This window comes from Neolamprologus brichardi, chromosome 4 (genome assembly GCF_056152115.1).
Source record: "Neolamprologus brichardi isolate AB-2024 chromosome 4, ASM5615211v1, whole genome shotgun sequence".
NCBI classification, from domain to species: Eukaryota; Metazoa; Chordata; class Actinopteri; order Cichliformes; family Cichlidae; genus Neolamprologus; species Neolamprologus brichardi.
Genome location: NC_142107.1, coordinates 15,612,640 through 15,627,543, shown reverse-complemented (window position 1 = coordinate 15,627,543; position 14,904 = coordinate 15,612,640). Strand labels below are relative to the sequence as shown.

Here is a 14,904-nt window from a genome sequence, read left to right as displayed (position 1 = left end):
CTTAATAGCTTACTTACAACTGGGCTCGTCAGGCACTCTTCTTGGCTGCAGTGGTTATTATTATATTTACATGCTTCCAGTTCCCGTTTCTGCTCATGACAGCTCATACTTTTCCTTTTTCTCCCTCCCTCGCTCACAGGCACATAACGTGTACGGCAGTCCATTCTCCCTGCAGCACGGACTACACTGCCTATGATGCTACATTCTTTAGAGCTATACCTGTAGCATTCTGCCTATTAGCTTAGCACAACAACAACAAAAAGGCGCTCTCTCACCCAGGAAACACGCAGAGAGAGAGCGTCACCCTGTAACCATGGCAACCGTAACGCTGCCGCCTGGAACTACAGAACGTAGCTGTCAAACAAAACCGAAACAGTCCTGACCCGTCACAATATGAAACAGGGAAGTACCGCTGTGTAATCCATTTATTTCAACAAAGTAACTGTATTCTAAATACCACCTTTTTAAACGGTAACTGTAACGGAATACAGTTACTCATATTTTGTATTTTAAATATGTAACGGCGGTACATGTATTCCGTTACTCCCCAACACTGGGAGTGACACGTCAGTGTCCGATGTAGTGGTTTAAGTGTAAGTGTGCCATCAACACTGACACGAATACAAGAAAACAACCTTTGAATAGCTGTCCACTGTACTGACCACTATGCACGAAGAATGATTCTGAATAAATGATCACAGTTCTTAATATAACTTTTGAAAGTAAGTTAAAGCAAAATTTGTAGCAAAGCAGAAAAAGAGGAGAAACTTGCACAAACTTTAGATCATGAAATCATCATCAATGAATGTGGGCAAAAGAGAAGCTACGGCTTTTGCTGTCTTTGACTTTTGCTCTTTACCTCTAACCCTTTCCATCACCGTCTCCCACGCAGCTCCTCTGTTTGAGTGCACTAATAGCAACTTGACATCATGAACACTAGACTTGATTTCACTGTAATCACAACAGAGAAGTTTGGAAAATGTAGCATTAAAAGGGCATGTTGCTTCTAGGGTGGTTGAGCATCCTGAAAAGTAGTGATGTGTCGGTCGCAAACGAAACGGCTCTTAGAGCTGGGTCTTTGACGTGAACAACGCGAGCCGGCTCCTTATCGGGAGCCGTGGGTTTTTTGTTTTTTTTTTCTCTCATCCTCTTTCTCACACTTTTTTCCGCTTCACTCCGCACGCGAGCCTTGTGCTTTGCGCTGGGAAGAGGGGGGAGGGGCAGTAGTTATACTCGCAGTAGCACAGGAACAGAGCCAGAGGGAGAGACAGAGAAAGAGCCAGGGACAACAACGTCACATTAGAAAGGTATAGTAATCATCCACAACTATTTTCAGTTACGGATGATAAAGGATTCAGAAAGTTTATTCATGCAGGTCCATATGACAGAGAATATGCATCTTCTTTTTGTTTTCATATTTTATTTATATTTAATTGTGTTGTGGTTTGCAGTGTTTTGTGTTGTTTCACTTAAAATTTGTTTAAAAGGAAAAAGCTGAAAATTTAAATAGTTGAAAGTTGAAATGTGAATAGTTGGTTTTTGTATTATATGATTTATTTATTACATTTTATGTGGAGTGAATAGATAAAAGTATATTTACGGTGGCCCCTAGAGACAAAGCACGTACAAGCTTCAAAACAGGTACAAACACAACAGAAGTGCTCCAGGATGCTAGGGGGCAGTGTTGAGCTTTTGTTACCTAGTGGCTACACAAGCCAGGAAGTACCAACTACCGGATTTGGTGTGTGGTAGTAACAGGTAAATTAACATTTTTTTAAAATTATTTGAATATATATGAGTGTTTGTGTATAAATACACATACAATACACACATGCTTTCAATTGTGTAATTTAAGTGATCTAGGTAGCTCTGTTTTGGAAGTTCAGTTAACTCTAAAAATGTGTTTTGGAATTTGGAGGAAATTGTACATGCTTTGTCTCTAGGGGCCATTGTATATATTTATATATAAACATATATAAATAAAAACACTTTTTTTACATTAGTAATTCTTTTTGTGCATAATTTTATATTGTTGTTAATAATAAATTAATTAAAGCAACAAAACAACCTGAAGAGCCGGTTGGGAGCCGAAAGAGCCGGCTCTTTTTAGTGAGTCGAGCCGAAAGAGCCGGTTCTCTAAAAAGAGCCGGAAATCCCATCACTACTGAAAAGTGTCTAAACGCGCCAATGCTACAAACTGCATATTTCTCACTTAATACTCACATTTTTCACACAATGTGAATATTAGGACATCTTTTATATTTGTTTACATTATCTGTGTGATGACTTTGAGCTTTCTGAGCAGTTTAAACAGCAAATGGGTCATTGTTCATGGTGAATCTATTAGACTGAATATGACCAGAGATTTTTGATCAATTTGTTTGTGTCCCTGTGGCCTTCCTTTTATGTCTGTTTGATTGTTCTGTCATTCTTGTTTAAAATAAACAATTATATGACCCAATTCCTGTATCTTCTTGCTGTCTGAATCCACATGGACACCATCAACCCTGTTGGTGCCACTGTAAAATCCAAGCCTTCATTTCAACATTAAAACCCTTATATGATGTCTGTTTTACAAATTCAAACAAATAGACGTTCAAATTTTGGATGGTTGTTTTCAACAATGCAACTGTGACCCATATATTTTTCTATCAAGACAATTAAACTTGATTTTCAGCCATGTTTTTTCTCCTCTCATTAACTGCAGTTACACTTGTTGATTCAAATTTGCCAATGCCAATACTATTAATTAAATATTACCTCCCTCAGGACGTACTGCATTTTCTTTGGACCTTCATTACTAAGTCAGTTCATTGGAGACAAACCTGCCCTCTGCTCTGCAGACACAAAGATCTGCCTACACTAAGTTTATTGTAAGCAGATCCTTTACACTTAGTTTGAAAAAAGAAAAACAAATTGTGTCCACTGTATAATATGTTTATAAAAGTATAATAAAATGACTTGCAAATCATTTAGTCTAGATTTAACTGAGCACTGTATAAAGCAGCGTATCAAATGTTGAGAGTGAGCTTTCTTTATTAGTTTAAAATACATATACTATGTCAGAATTGAAGCCAGCAGTACATTTGAGTAAATATCGGATTGTGGCATGCTTATCGGTGTATTATCAGTGTCTCTTTTAGCAACAGCATTTAAGCCTTTTGCAAATGAAGCAGATATATTTTCCATTTTTGCTTGATATAAGATTTCAGCAGCCTTACTAAGTTCTGGGCTTCCTTTATAACGTTTTTCATTTCTTAGTGTATCAAATGTTTTTAATGTAGGACAGGTGTGGACTGCAGCGAGGAGATTTTAACAAACCCTAACACTAAAGTATGTGCAGAATGTCATTAAGGCATTATGAATGAACGCGTGAGTGATGGAAAGATTTTCAGCATTATTTCAAGTGGTTTAGCAAAGGTACTGTATTAATTTTAGGAATTATAGCCATTAATACAGTTCCCCATATTCAGAGGCTCACTGTAATTTGAAAATGTGACATAATGTTAACTATAAAATTGTTTTTATGTTTTATTAACTTTTCACAGAGTTGAAAACAACAACAACTTTCAGTCCATGATAAGTTCTTAACTGTCAGAAATCTGGAACCCATGAAAGTCACTAAATGCTGTTTCCTCCTTTAGCTCTGTCAGACTACTTTCACTTGCTGCTTGTGTTGGGGTCTCTTTGACTTCAGTTTTGTCTTTAGTAACTGTCTTCAGTATGAGACTCACCAAACTCAAGCTCCAACTGATAAAAAACAAACTGAAATGCACTCATGTCAAACTTATATCAGGGCTAACACACGTTTTTTGTTTGTTTTGTTTTTTTAAGTTGTATTATCTCCAAATAGGTTCTTTTCAGCGGTACTGACTGCTCATAGCGTCGACCACAGCAGATAGAAACTTCTGCCAGATAGCTTGACTCTGGGGGCTCAGGGCTGACTTGAGTTTGCATGCGATTGTGATAGTGATACAGTCTGCCAACAGCTGTGAAAAAAAGAGAAAACACCATGAAAACTCTACAAGTGCAAAACGTCACGTATTTTTTTCATGTGGGTTTGAGGAAAAGTGTTGCTTACCCTGAAGCTATCAGGATCCACTTCGAGTTTCTGAAAATGCAACCGGCTCAGAGCAGCATACGTCCGTTTCATGTTGTCCATGTTGTTCACTGCTTTGTCCAGAGCCTTCAGCACCATCCTTCCATGAGCCGCCACTTTGTCGTTTTTCAAAATAGCAGTGATGGTGAAGAGATCTCCAAAAGAACCAAAATATCGCTCAGTCCAGGGGTAGACTATCAAGACTCTGACAATGCAACAGTCAGTGGTACAGGTTTATTAGCATAAACGATACCACGCGATAAACAGGTAAATCTGAACTAACTGGAGAAAAAATCCCTAAATATACAACGTACCCTTAAACAATGGAGTATTTAAAAAAATAATGATTTTTCACGATCATTTTTTCTTTGTTTATTTCTTTTTAAACCAGGCATTGAATTTTACTATTATGAAATACCCATCAATTAATTAAATAGCAATAATAATAATAATAATAATGTATTGAGAGAAAATTGCCAGAATATTTTTTCCGTTTTTAGGATTTTTTTTACAATCCGTTCTTGAACAGTAAAACTTTCAGAATCACGTACCTTGCCCAAATTTGTGACCCAATCTCATCGATATCTATTTTTTCCCAGATAGCGTTCACGGTGCTGCGCTCCAGTTCCGTCCACTTAACCATGACCTGAGCGAATTGAATAAACAGTTTTACTTCCGCACTCTGAGCTGCTGAGTGATCAGCTTTTCCGCTTAATGACTGGCAAAAATGGGGGTCCTATATTTCCAGCACACTAAAAGCGGACGAATGAGTCTGAAATACACAGACTACGTGTCAACTATCACTGCAAAACACAATGGAAATGCCCAAAGATGGTATGGTATGGCATCAAAATATCCTCACGTAAATATAACCGCCTCCCCATCCGGTTGTATCAAGTAATTTTCCAACAGCTGATGAACTTAGATTATGCCATGCTATCATTATCTGAACATTCAGGCTTTCCCCACCCAAATAAATGATCCGCGGGTCCACTTCATATCAGAAACGTATGAAAGTTTATTTCTTGGCCTTAAATTACCCCATTCAATTACATTTGTTTTAAAAACTGATCAGCTCAATCATGATTATGGCGCGACAGTACTTATATTATATATTATATCCTTCAGTCATTTTTGAATTTCATTCAAGGCGTTTTAAAAAAAGTTTTTATAATGTTGCCGCTATACGCCTGGGGGTGTTCTTATATTATGTTGGGTCGAGGTTATAAACGAATTTTCTGCACTAAAGAAGAAATACTTTTTTCTGAGCTCGCAGATTGACTCGTTGTTAACGCTCAACCTTTAAATATGCGTAAAATGCCTGATAGCTGATGTTCTTCTCTGCATTTTGGAACACTTCACTTACATCAACAATACTTCCCATGCAGCCAGAGAACAACAACTTTGGATCCCTTTCACCCTTTTTTATACGAAAAGCAAAACTAAACAGTAAAGGAAAAAGTCACGAAACGGATTATCGGTGAGGCATACTTGTAATATTTATATTATACTCAAACATATAGGCGACTTCTATTTAGGATTATTGACTGTCCGAGATCTCCTTCTTGATGTTGTATTGTCGGTTAAAAGAACAAGTCAAATGATCGCACAGAGAATGAGTATGATTTGAGGTTTTATTTATTGGTGCATCTGGCAACAGAGTCAAAAAGATATATGATGTCACTTATATGACTGTTGCACATCTTTGATGAACTGGCACTCCAGAAATTTAGTGGTACTGTCTACCCAGGGCAGAAACGACCACGGACAAAAACTTCTGCCAGGCTTCCTGGACCTCAGGGGTGAAGACGCTGGGACCAAACTTAGCGCCAACGCACAGGCTGATGCATTCAGCGAGCACCTAAAATGAGAGAAAGAAAATGCTTAACAGAGTTAATAAACACAAACTAATTAGCTAACCTTTTTCAGGTCCATGTGTGATGATTGTTTCTGGGTGCTCGTGGGGAGATACCCTGAAGTTATCGGGATCCACATGGAGTTTCTCGGAGTGCATAACGCTCAGTTTGGCGTAGGTCTGCTTGATGTTGTCCAAGTTCTTCACAGCATTTTCCAGACCACCCATCACGGTCCTTCCGTGCTGTGCCACTTTGGGGTTTCCCAGAATGGCAGCATTGGTGGACAGGTCTCCAAAGGCTTGGAAGTATCTCTGACCCCAGGGGTACACAATCAGAAGCCTGAAATAAAACCAGAGAAACAATATTAATTTTAGTGCATATAGCATTAATAATTACTTCTACATACACAAAGAAACATGTTGATATATTCGCTTTAGCCAAGTTTCAACATTATAGTAAAAAAAGTTGCATAACAAACGACCATATTTCTGAATTGCTATGAGCTGCAGGTTACCTGGAGAGGGCCTGGGGACCGATTTCATCCACATCAATCTTTCCCCACAGGCTTATGATGGCACTGCGCTCAGCATCTGTCCACTCGACCATTTTGACGGGGTGCAAGTCTCCTAGTTCACAAACAAGTTCTCACAAGTTCTCACAAATCCGCTTCTGAATAATTTACTTGAGATTCCCGTTTTTATTCGCTTACCCCGCGCCCCCTCCTACAGTCATCGAAGCATCTGATTGGATAGTCTGCGTCCGCCTGTTTAATGACGTGTGTTTTGCGTAAAGCAAATTTGGGCAACGGTCAGTGCCAACCGGATAGATAACATCATTTGGCTCAGATATTGCTGTCACTTAAAATTACTCAGCTACAAATAATCCATACTATTAGTCAGTCAAAACACACAAAATTGGTACAGGACAGTACAGGACAGTAATATCAGTAATACCAGCTTTTTAACACCTGCTTTTAAATAAGCTAAGATATCATACAGTTTATTTATCCAAAAGGATATGTGCTCTCTTAACTTTAGGAGAGTGTTTGTGCTCCTTGTTGGCTATAAAACAACATGTTTTTATTTTTAAAATACCAAACTCTGACTAACAGTACAGCCTTTAAATTATGATTTATGTTTAATATCATTTTTGCTTAGAGCATATTTCTTTTTGCATAAAATCTATTCGCCACGATTTTCGTGCATTGCAGCCATTCAGTTTTTCTTTTTCTTTTTTTTAATTGTCAATTGCGTCAATTACGTGATATCGCGTAATTGTCTGATAAGCAGTTTGCTTATCAGACCTGCGTTCTGGATTTGATACTTGGGCGTGGCACCATTTGGGTGGACATAAAGACGCACTGACAGATCCAACCAAGCAGCATTTTTTGATCAGCATTTTTCCTTGCATCCCAAAAATTCAAAGGCAGTCATGAGTCTCTCTTCGAAAGACAAGACCCTGGTGAAGACCTTCTGGGCCAAAGTCGAGTCAAAGGGCGCCGAGATGGGTGGAGAAGCTCTGGGCAGGTAAGATCTCATTTTAAAGTAGGGATGACACTGGCTTTTTTAAGAGGGTGGGTTTTTCTTTCTTTTTTTTTTTCTTTTCTTTTTTTGTAACTTCTTCGTATTTCCTTCTGCTGTATTTTACAGGATGCTCGTTGCTTATCCGCAGACCAAGATCTACTTTTCTCACTGGGGCGACCTGAGCCCTAACAGTCCGCAGGTGAAGAAGCATGGTGCAACCATCATGGCAGCTGTGGGAAAAGCTGTCAAGAACATTGATAATCTTACCAACCACCTTAGCAAGCTCAGTGAGCTGCATGCCAGCCAGCTCCGCGTGGATCCTGCCAACTTCAAGGTAACAAAATATTGCGACCTTTAAACCTGCCAGAAATTATGATTATTTGTGCATGTACTTTAGTTTAGATTGTGAGCGTTAAAAAACTAAAAAAAAAACTAAGTGAATGTATAGGGATGTCTTCAGTGCCTGATTTAATCTAATCTGCTGTTTCTGTCACAAACACAGATCCTCACTCACAACATGACCTTGGTCCTGGGCATGTACTTCCCTGCGGAATTCACCCCGGATGTTCACGTCTCCGTGGACAAGTTCTTCAATACCCTCGCCTGGGCTCTGTCCGAGAGATACCGCTAAACATCAAGACAGAAGCTACCAACGTGTGGCATGAATGTCAGCAACCCTCATCATATGTGGGGGCTTGTTCAATAAAATTCACAAACACAAGAATGTCTATGTGTCCATTTATTTAAGCTTTTGTAGAGAAGAATACGCTCATTTCCACAGGTTACAACACAGATGAGAAAACCCACACACAGTATGAAATTTCCCCTTGTGGGACTAATAAAGGTATATCAAATCAAATCAAATCAAAAAATAAGCCATGTTTTAAGTGTGTTTTTTTTAATCCTGGCGCGTCATTTGCCACAACTTCGATTCCGTTTACACTGTATGCTCGTTTTCGAACATCAGAACAAAGTCTCTGTGGCCACAAAGACCCCATAGTCCATCTAACATGCAATAACCAAAGCAATACATGCTTTCCGTGTATCATACTTAGATCACATCACCAGTGACTGGTTCCTCAGATGGTTCAGCGAACAGGTATCAAAATCTAGACTGCGTGCCAACGTCGCACCGCCATACAGCCAAAACTCATACAAGTCACAGATGTGTTTAAATGACCAGTGACAGACCATTCAGAAACAGCGACTACAAGTCACACATTTAGACTGTTGTTTATGCTTTAGCTTGTGTTCAGCAGTATGGTTAGACTGCGTTATTCTCATTTTGGACATGCACATTGGGCACTCTCGGCGGTCTGAGTGAGACGCTGAAATTAGATTATCGGGGCATGGGTACAAGTCACACACAGACATAAACAGACCACCACCACCATTACCTGTGCACACAGTAGCCTGTATTTCATCTGCCTTGACCTGCAATTGTAAGGTGGGAAAGCACATGCGTCACAAGCTCTCCTCCCAAAGCGCTGACCGCTGACCCACCGGTCCAAAATTTGTGCTTACAATACTTTATGAGTATTGTATGTACGGGCTCACCATCATTTTGTGTTTCTGTGGTTTATGTCAATTTAGGACACAGAACAACGTAGTCAAAGCCGAACGACACTGAACCTTATTGAAAGCGAGAATTCGGCTGACACCGCGAAGGGAAGCTGCCAAATCGAGCAGTTTTTGCCAAATTTGTTGGTTTACCAAATGAAAGAGTTGCGTATTTAAAGGACCAGTTCTTTGAAAGCTTGAGTAGTCATAGTGTGCTCATTGTGTTTTACTACTATATTTCAAAGTTAATTATATATATATATATTCAATTATTTCCCCCCTTATGTTGTAAATTTGCCCAGTACAAACTGTTATTTCTTGTTTTTTATTTTCTATTCTTTACTTTTTATGTGACTGTGCATGCTCCATCTGCCGATCACGTTGCTGCTGGAACACCCGAATTTTCCCAAGGACGGACAATAAATTATATTTCTATTCTATTCTATTCTATTCTATTTAAAAGTTATAAAATAATTTGCCATTGTTTAAATATTATAATTCTTACAAAGCTCACGCATACTATAGCAAAAAATACATAGCTTGAGCAGTACAGATTTCTTTATTTAAGCCCCATTAAAACATGGTTTAAAAACAGAACATGTGATGGTCCTCTGCAGCTCTCTAGTAGTACTGCCTCCTCAGGGAGGACACCACCACTGCCAGGAACTTCTGAAAAGCTGCATGGACCTCGGGAGTGAAGTCTTTACCCAACTGGGCAGCAACCACAATGGCCAGGCAGTCGCCCAGAAGCTGCAGGACAACAAAAATATGCATGAAATAAATCATCAACACACACACACACATTACTTGGGATGCAGTACCATCATTTCTGCATTGCCTACCATGAAATTGTCAGGGTCCACCTGCAGTTTCTCAGAGTGCAGCGTGCTCAGCTCTGTAAATGTGGCCTTGATGTTGTCCATGTTCTTCACAGCTTTTTCCAGACCTTGCATTACAACCTTTCCGTGAGCAGCAACTTTTGGATTTGATGTGATAGCAGCAGCATTGTAGAGGTTTCCAAAGCCAGCAAAATACCTCTGAGTCCAGGGATACACAATCAGACACCTGAGGAAACATGAACATTTGAATAAATTACACTTCTAAAACAAAAGTATGTGTTTATGCACAAAATGTGCTTCTTATATTTGTAAATTTGATACATACAAGCATAAAAACAGAACTATATGCTGATGATCTTACCTGGAAATAGCTGCTGGGCCAACGACTTCATAGTCGATCTTGGAGAAGATGTCCTTGATTGTGGCTCGCTCGAAGTCTGTCCATGCAACCATTTTGCCTTGTTGACTGTTGTGCCTATTCTACTTTGGTCAGCAGGCCCCCAAATGCAGCTTATAAAGGAGCCATTTTGCTCCACCCAAAGATATGCAGCTGGGTGGAGGTGGGCAGTGGGATGACTTGTAATACTTCTTTGCTGAATGAGTATTAAAAAGAAGTAAAGGAAAACGGCTTTTAGACTTTTATAACCCCTATCAGATAATGCATCGGTCAAGCCGCTTCTGTGTAACGCTTTGCAGTTCTGTTTAATTTCCACCATCAAAATGAATCAAAAAGAGGTTTTTGTAAAGATGTAAGTGAATTTTTTTAATCAAAGGTTTCCAACGCTGATAAGGAAAGCTGTAGCAATTTTTTAAATTAGATTAAAAGTATATGGTGTTGGTTGTATGATTTAATAAGTAATAAGGCAAAAAATGCTCTTGGGAGGGGCAAGATGTATTAATTCTGAAGCAAACATGATTTTGTTTGTTTTTTTAATCAAATAATTCAATTTGAAACTTGTGCAGAAAACTAGACTCTATTATAAACTTTGACTAGTTAAAAGTATTTCCTATTTGACTCCAATATTAAACAAATGGGCAAATATGAAGCCACGATGGCTAAAAATTTCAAAAGTTTGAATCGGTGTTTCTTCCTTCCCACCCACTGTGATACAACACTGAACAACAAACAATAGATCACATCAAAACATTTCACTGGCTCTCAAGTACAAGTGCATAGTTATATATCTTCGTTATGAGTTATCCTGAACTTCTATGAAGATTTTATTTCGTAGTCTGTTTATCTCATGGGAGGTGTTTCATATGAACCTGTCCAAACGCCAGTACCTTATCTGTGAGGTGGGTCGGGTGTGTGCATTTCCTGTTTCGTGTATAAAAACCTCCACAGTTTGAGCTGAACACAGCAACTCCAACCAGAACAGCAACAACAGGCAAGATGACCAGTCTTTCTGCAAAGGACAAGAACACAGTCAAAGCCTTCTGGGCTAAAGTGGCTGGCAAGGAGGAACAAATCGGCTGTGATGCTGTCTCTAGGTAAATATGGCCCCACACTGCCTACAAAAACCTGCTCCTGCATTTCTGCCTCATACTCATTGGTTTGTTCTCTTACATTTTTATCCAGGATGCTGACAGTGTACCCTCAGACCAAGATTTACTTCTCCCACTGGAAGGACCTGAGCCCCGGCTCTGCCCCGGTGAAGAAGCACGGAGCAACCGTGATGGCTGCAGTTACTGATGCTGTCAGCAAAATTGACGATCTGACCGGAGCTCTTCTGAGCCTCAGTGAGCTGCACGCCTTCACTCTGAGAGTGGACCCTGCTAACTTCAAGGTACTGATCATTATTAAATCAGGACAGCATTTCTCAATGTAATTTTTGTCCATGTTGTGAACATTAATCCAACCAGAAATTAAAATCTAACTCAGCTTTCATTTGATCCTTGGGTAGCTGTTTGATCTGAAAAGATGTTCTCACAAATAAATAAGTAAAAGTCCATTCATTTCAATGTGATCATCATCTTTCCACAGGTTCTGTCTCACAACCTCCTCGTGGTCCTGTCTACCATGTTCCCCGACGACTTCACCCCTGAAGTCCATGTGGCTGTGGACAAGGTCCTGGCTGCCGTGGCTCTCGCCCTGTCTGAGAAATACAGATGAACTGCACACAGGAGCAGAGGACTGCATTATGTGCTTTCATACTTACTACTACTCTGACTTTTAATAAAACATTGAATGCAATCAAAGTCTCATGGTCATTAGTGTGGTGAAGATAGTCTTTTACTGTGAGCACATAGGAGGAAAGAGGGTTTAAGGTAAAGAAACATCAAAGTTAAAGCATTCAGCTCATGCTGAAGGTTCAGTTTCAGAACCGCAGAAGCCTTTTTTTTACTTAGTATATGGTATTTATTTTTCTGCTTTCTACTTTGACTCCACTATTTTAAATGTAGAATACTTTTTACTGTGAGGACATAGGAGGAATTGTCTCATTACTATAAAGGTACATAACAGACAAATTCCTTCAATTTCTGTGATTGTTTAATTGCCAAATTCCCAAATTTAATTCTTACATCCTTAAGGCACTGACTGCACCAATGTTGGATCCAAAACTGTAAAGAGGTAAACAGGCTTAAAGACTTTGTGAATACAGTTTGACAATAGAAAATATTCCCTCTGCTAATACGATGTTTTTGGAAGGTGGTGATGCTGCATCTCAGAAAGCATTTTTACAGGTCTGTTCAGATAAATAGAGAATGTTCCAGTGAAAGCTTCTCCAGTTTAACTTTGACCTATTATCCCAAATTTTGTCATCCTACCATTAATTAATACTTTCAGTTTCAGAGTTTCAGTCAGGTTTCAGAGCTCATCACAGTACAGACACAGCTTTAGTGATGACTACAAATGATCTTCTTATGGCCTCAGACAGTGAACTCGTGTCTGTGCTTGTCCTGCTAAACATGAATGTAGCGTTTGATAGAGTTGATCATAATATTTTATTACAGAGATCAGAGGATGCTGTAGGTATTAATAGTACTGTGCTGCTTTGCTTTATCTATTCATGAAGTCAGATAACACAGTTAGTTAAATTGCAGGAATGTCTTAAAGACATAACGACCTGTGTGACCTCGAATCTTCTGCTTCTAAATTCATATAAAATAGAGGCTATTGTAATCTTAGAAACATGTTGTCTAATCAGATATTTACTCTGAATGGCATTTCCTTGGCCTCCAGTAACACTTAGGAGTCTTGGAGTTGTTTTGACCTGAATATTTCCTTCAATGGGCAAATTAAACAAATACATAGGACTGCTTTCTTCCATTTGTCACCAAAATTAGAAACATCCTGTCTCAAAGTGATACTGAAAAACTAGTTTATGCATTTATTACTTCTAGGCAGGACTACTTTAATTCATTATAACCAGGATGTCTTGAAAACTACCTGAAAAGCCTTCAGTTGATCCGCTGCAGCGGGAGTACTGGCAGGGTGTAGAAAGAGAGAGCATTTTTCACCCATACTGGCTTCTCTTCATTGGCTCCCTGTTAATTCCAAAATGGGATTTAAAACCCTTTGCATTACATACAAGGTATAATCAGGCCTCTTAACTCAAAGACCACACAGTACAATAGAGAATTTCACTCTCAGACTGTAGGGTTACTTGTGGTTCAGAGCGTTGAAAACAGATTGGGAGTCAGAACCTCCAGTTTTCAGGTAGCTCTTATAGGAAACAGCTCCTAGTTTTGAAAAAAAAGAAAAAAAGAATTGAAAGTAAATTTGCATCCAAACTCAATGTGTTTTGTGCTTTGCACATTTGAGTGTACCCTGTCAGGTTGTGCAGTTTGGTCTTGATAAGAAGCATGATTAAGAAAACATGTACAGCCACATCTTTAGGAGAGCTTTTAACTCAGTATGTAGCCAAACGTGTTTTTTTTAAATGTTTTTTTTAAGGACTATCGGGTCAGCCACACGAGTCGCTATAAACCTGACTATCCTGGCAGGTTGGGCAAAAATGCCCCTTGTCATTAACACGAATATTCGTGTTAATGACAAGGGGCATTTTTGCCATGCCACCTCACCTCACATCTCAACTCTCAAGTCTAACTCTTAGGTTTATATTACACTAAGTGTGCCACATAACAACAGATAGCAACAAATAACCATATCGTTAGCTTTTAATAAAGTCTACTATATATACTAAAATCGCCAAAATCGTCGCGCATTTTACGCATGTGTCTCTCTCCGGAAACAGCTTGACACCTAAGATCAGCGACAGGCAGCTGAAGGAGAACCGATACGTTTTAGATATAAGGGCGAACCCCTCCTTTAAACATCGTTGGTGACTGTGTGTGGATAAATGCAGGTGTGTGACCTTTGAAAAAACCGATAGCTTAGCAGGGGCTTGCCTTATTGCAAACTATCCCATCGTACAAAACCGGAAATATGTGTGAAATAGTTTGCATACATATCAAACGTGAAGAAATATTATTTATTTATTATTTATTTTACTTATTTCAGTTTAGTTCTGCTTTGTTTAATCACACTTTCAGAATTATTGAGGATACGAAATATGAGCGGCTTTGCTAAATACTTTCCAGAACATCATTCTGTATTTTACTATCCCACGCTCGTTCTGATAATCCACTAAATGGACAAAAAGCGCTGGTTCTCATTGAATTCGAGTGTTTTTAGTGTCTTTGTCATATGTTTATAAAACCAAAATCTAGCCATTCAGTTTGCCTCTACAAACATTTGTGAAACAATTGGTTGTACGACAGTTTGTGAAATTTCGTTCCTTCCACATATTCCTTGATTAGCTGTAAGTGTTAATACGGCAAAGTAAAAGTGTTTAGGAGTCACTTTGTGGCAGAGCAAGTAAAGTTACAGAGCCGGGTGGCCGAGTGCTGAGGCGCACAGTGCGTAAAAGTCATCAACCTTCTGGTGACTTGATAAATGCAGAGCTCCATATCTCCTCTTTTTTTTTATCATTAGCACAAAAACTAAATCAAACAGAGATAATGCGAGGCTTCAGATCTTATTAATCATATGAAATGGTGCATATGATGGTCACTGTAATGAC

The 14,904-nt window shown here is 39.0% G+C and overlaps 5 protein-coding genes across 5 annotated transcripts; 2 read left to right on the top strand and 3 right to left on the bottom strand.

Moving 5' to 3' along the window:
- Positions 1-3,018: 3,018 nt before the first annotated feature.
- Positions 3,019-4,970, bottom strand: LOC102783422 (hemoglobin cathodic subunit beta-like). The gene is made up of 3 exons (XM_006798146.3): positions 4,651-4,970; positions 4,082-4,304; positions 3,019-3,989 (listed from the first exon to the last, which is right to left on the bottom strand). The coding sequence occupies exons 1-3, from the start codon at positions 4,740-4,742 to the stop codon at positions 3,861-3,863; spliced, it is 444 nt and encodes a 147-aa protein (XP_006798209.1). The 5' UTR covers positions 4,743-4,970; the 3' UTR covers positions 3,019-3,860.
- A 749-nt stretch (positions 4,971-5,719) lies between these two features.
- On the bottom strand, positions 5,720-6,637 carry LOC102783138 (hemoglobin subunit beta-A-like). The gene is made up of 3 exons (XM_006798145.2): positions 6,470-6,637; positions 6,072-6,294; positions 5,720-5,960 (listed from the first exon to the last, which is right to left on the bottom strand). Exons 1-3 carry the CDS (start codon positions 6,559-6,561, stop codon positions 5,829-5,831), a joined length of 447 nt encoding a protein of 148 aa, XP_006798208.2. The 5' UTR covers positions 6,562-6,637; the 3' UTR covers positions 5,720-5,828.
- A 657-nt stretch (positions 6,638-7,294) lies between these two features.
- On the top strand, positions 7,295-8,202 carry LOC102782556 (hemoglobin subunit alpha-B-like). Its single transcript, XM_006798143.3, has 3 exons — positions 7,295-7,481; positions 7,605-7,812; positions 7,981-8,202. Exons 1-3 carry the CDS (start codon positions 7,387-7,389, stop codon positions 8,107-8,109), a joined length of 432 nt encoding a protein of 143 aa, XP_006798206.1. The 5' UTR covers positions 7,295-7,386; the 3' UTR covers positions 8,110-8,202.
- Positions 8,203-9,553: 1,351 nt separating this feature from the next.
- Positions 9,554-10,444, bottom strand: LOC102782847 (hemoglobin subunit beta-like). The gene is made up of 3 exons (XM_006798144.3): positions 10,239-10,444; positions 9,881-10,103; positions 9,554-9,788 (listed from the first exon to the last, which is right to left on the bottom strand). Exons 1-3 carry the CDS (start codon positions 10,328-10,330, stop codon positions 9,660-9,662), a joined length of 444 nt encoding a protein of 147 aa, XP_006798207.1. The 5' UTR covers positions 10,331-10,444; the 3' UTR covers positions 9,554-9,659.
- Positions 10,445-11,230: 786 nt separating this feature from the next.
- Positions 11,231-12,003, top strand: LOC102783709 (hemoglobin embryonic subunit alpha-like). Its single transcript, XM_035910905.2, has 3 exons — positions 11,231-11,368; positions 11,457-11,664; positions 11,862-12,003. Exons 1-3 carry the CDS (start codon positions 11,271-11,273, stop codon positions 11,988-11,990), a joined length of 435 nt encoding a protein of 144 aa, XP_035766798.1. The 5' UTR covers positions 11,231-11,270; the 3' UTR covers positions 11,991-12,003.
- Positions 12,004-14,904: the final 2,901 nt, after the last annotated feature.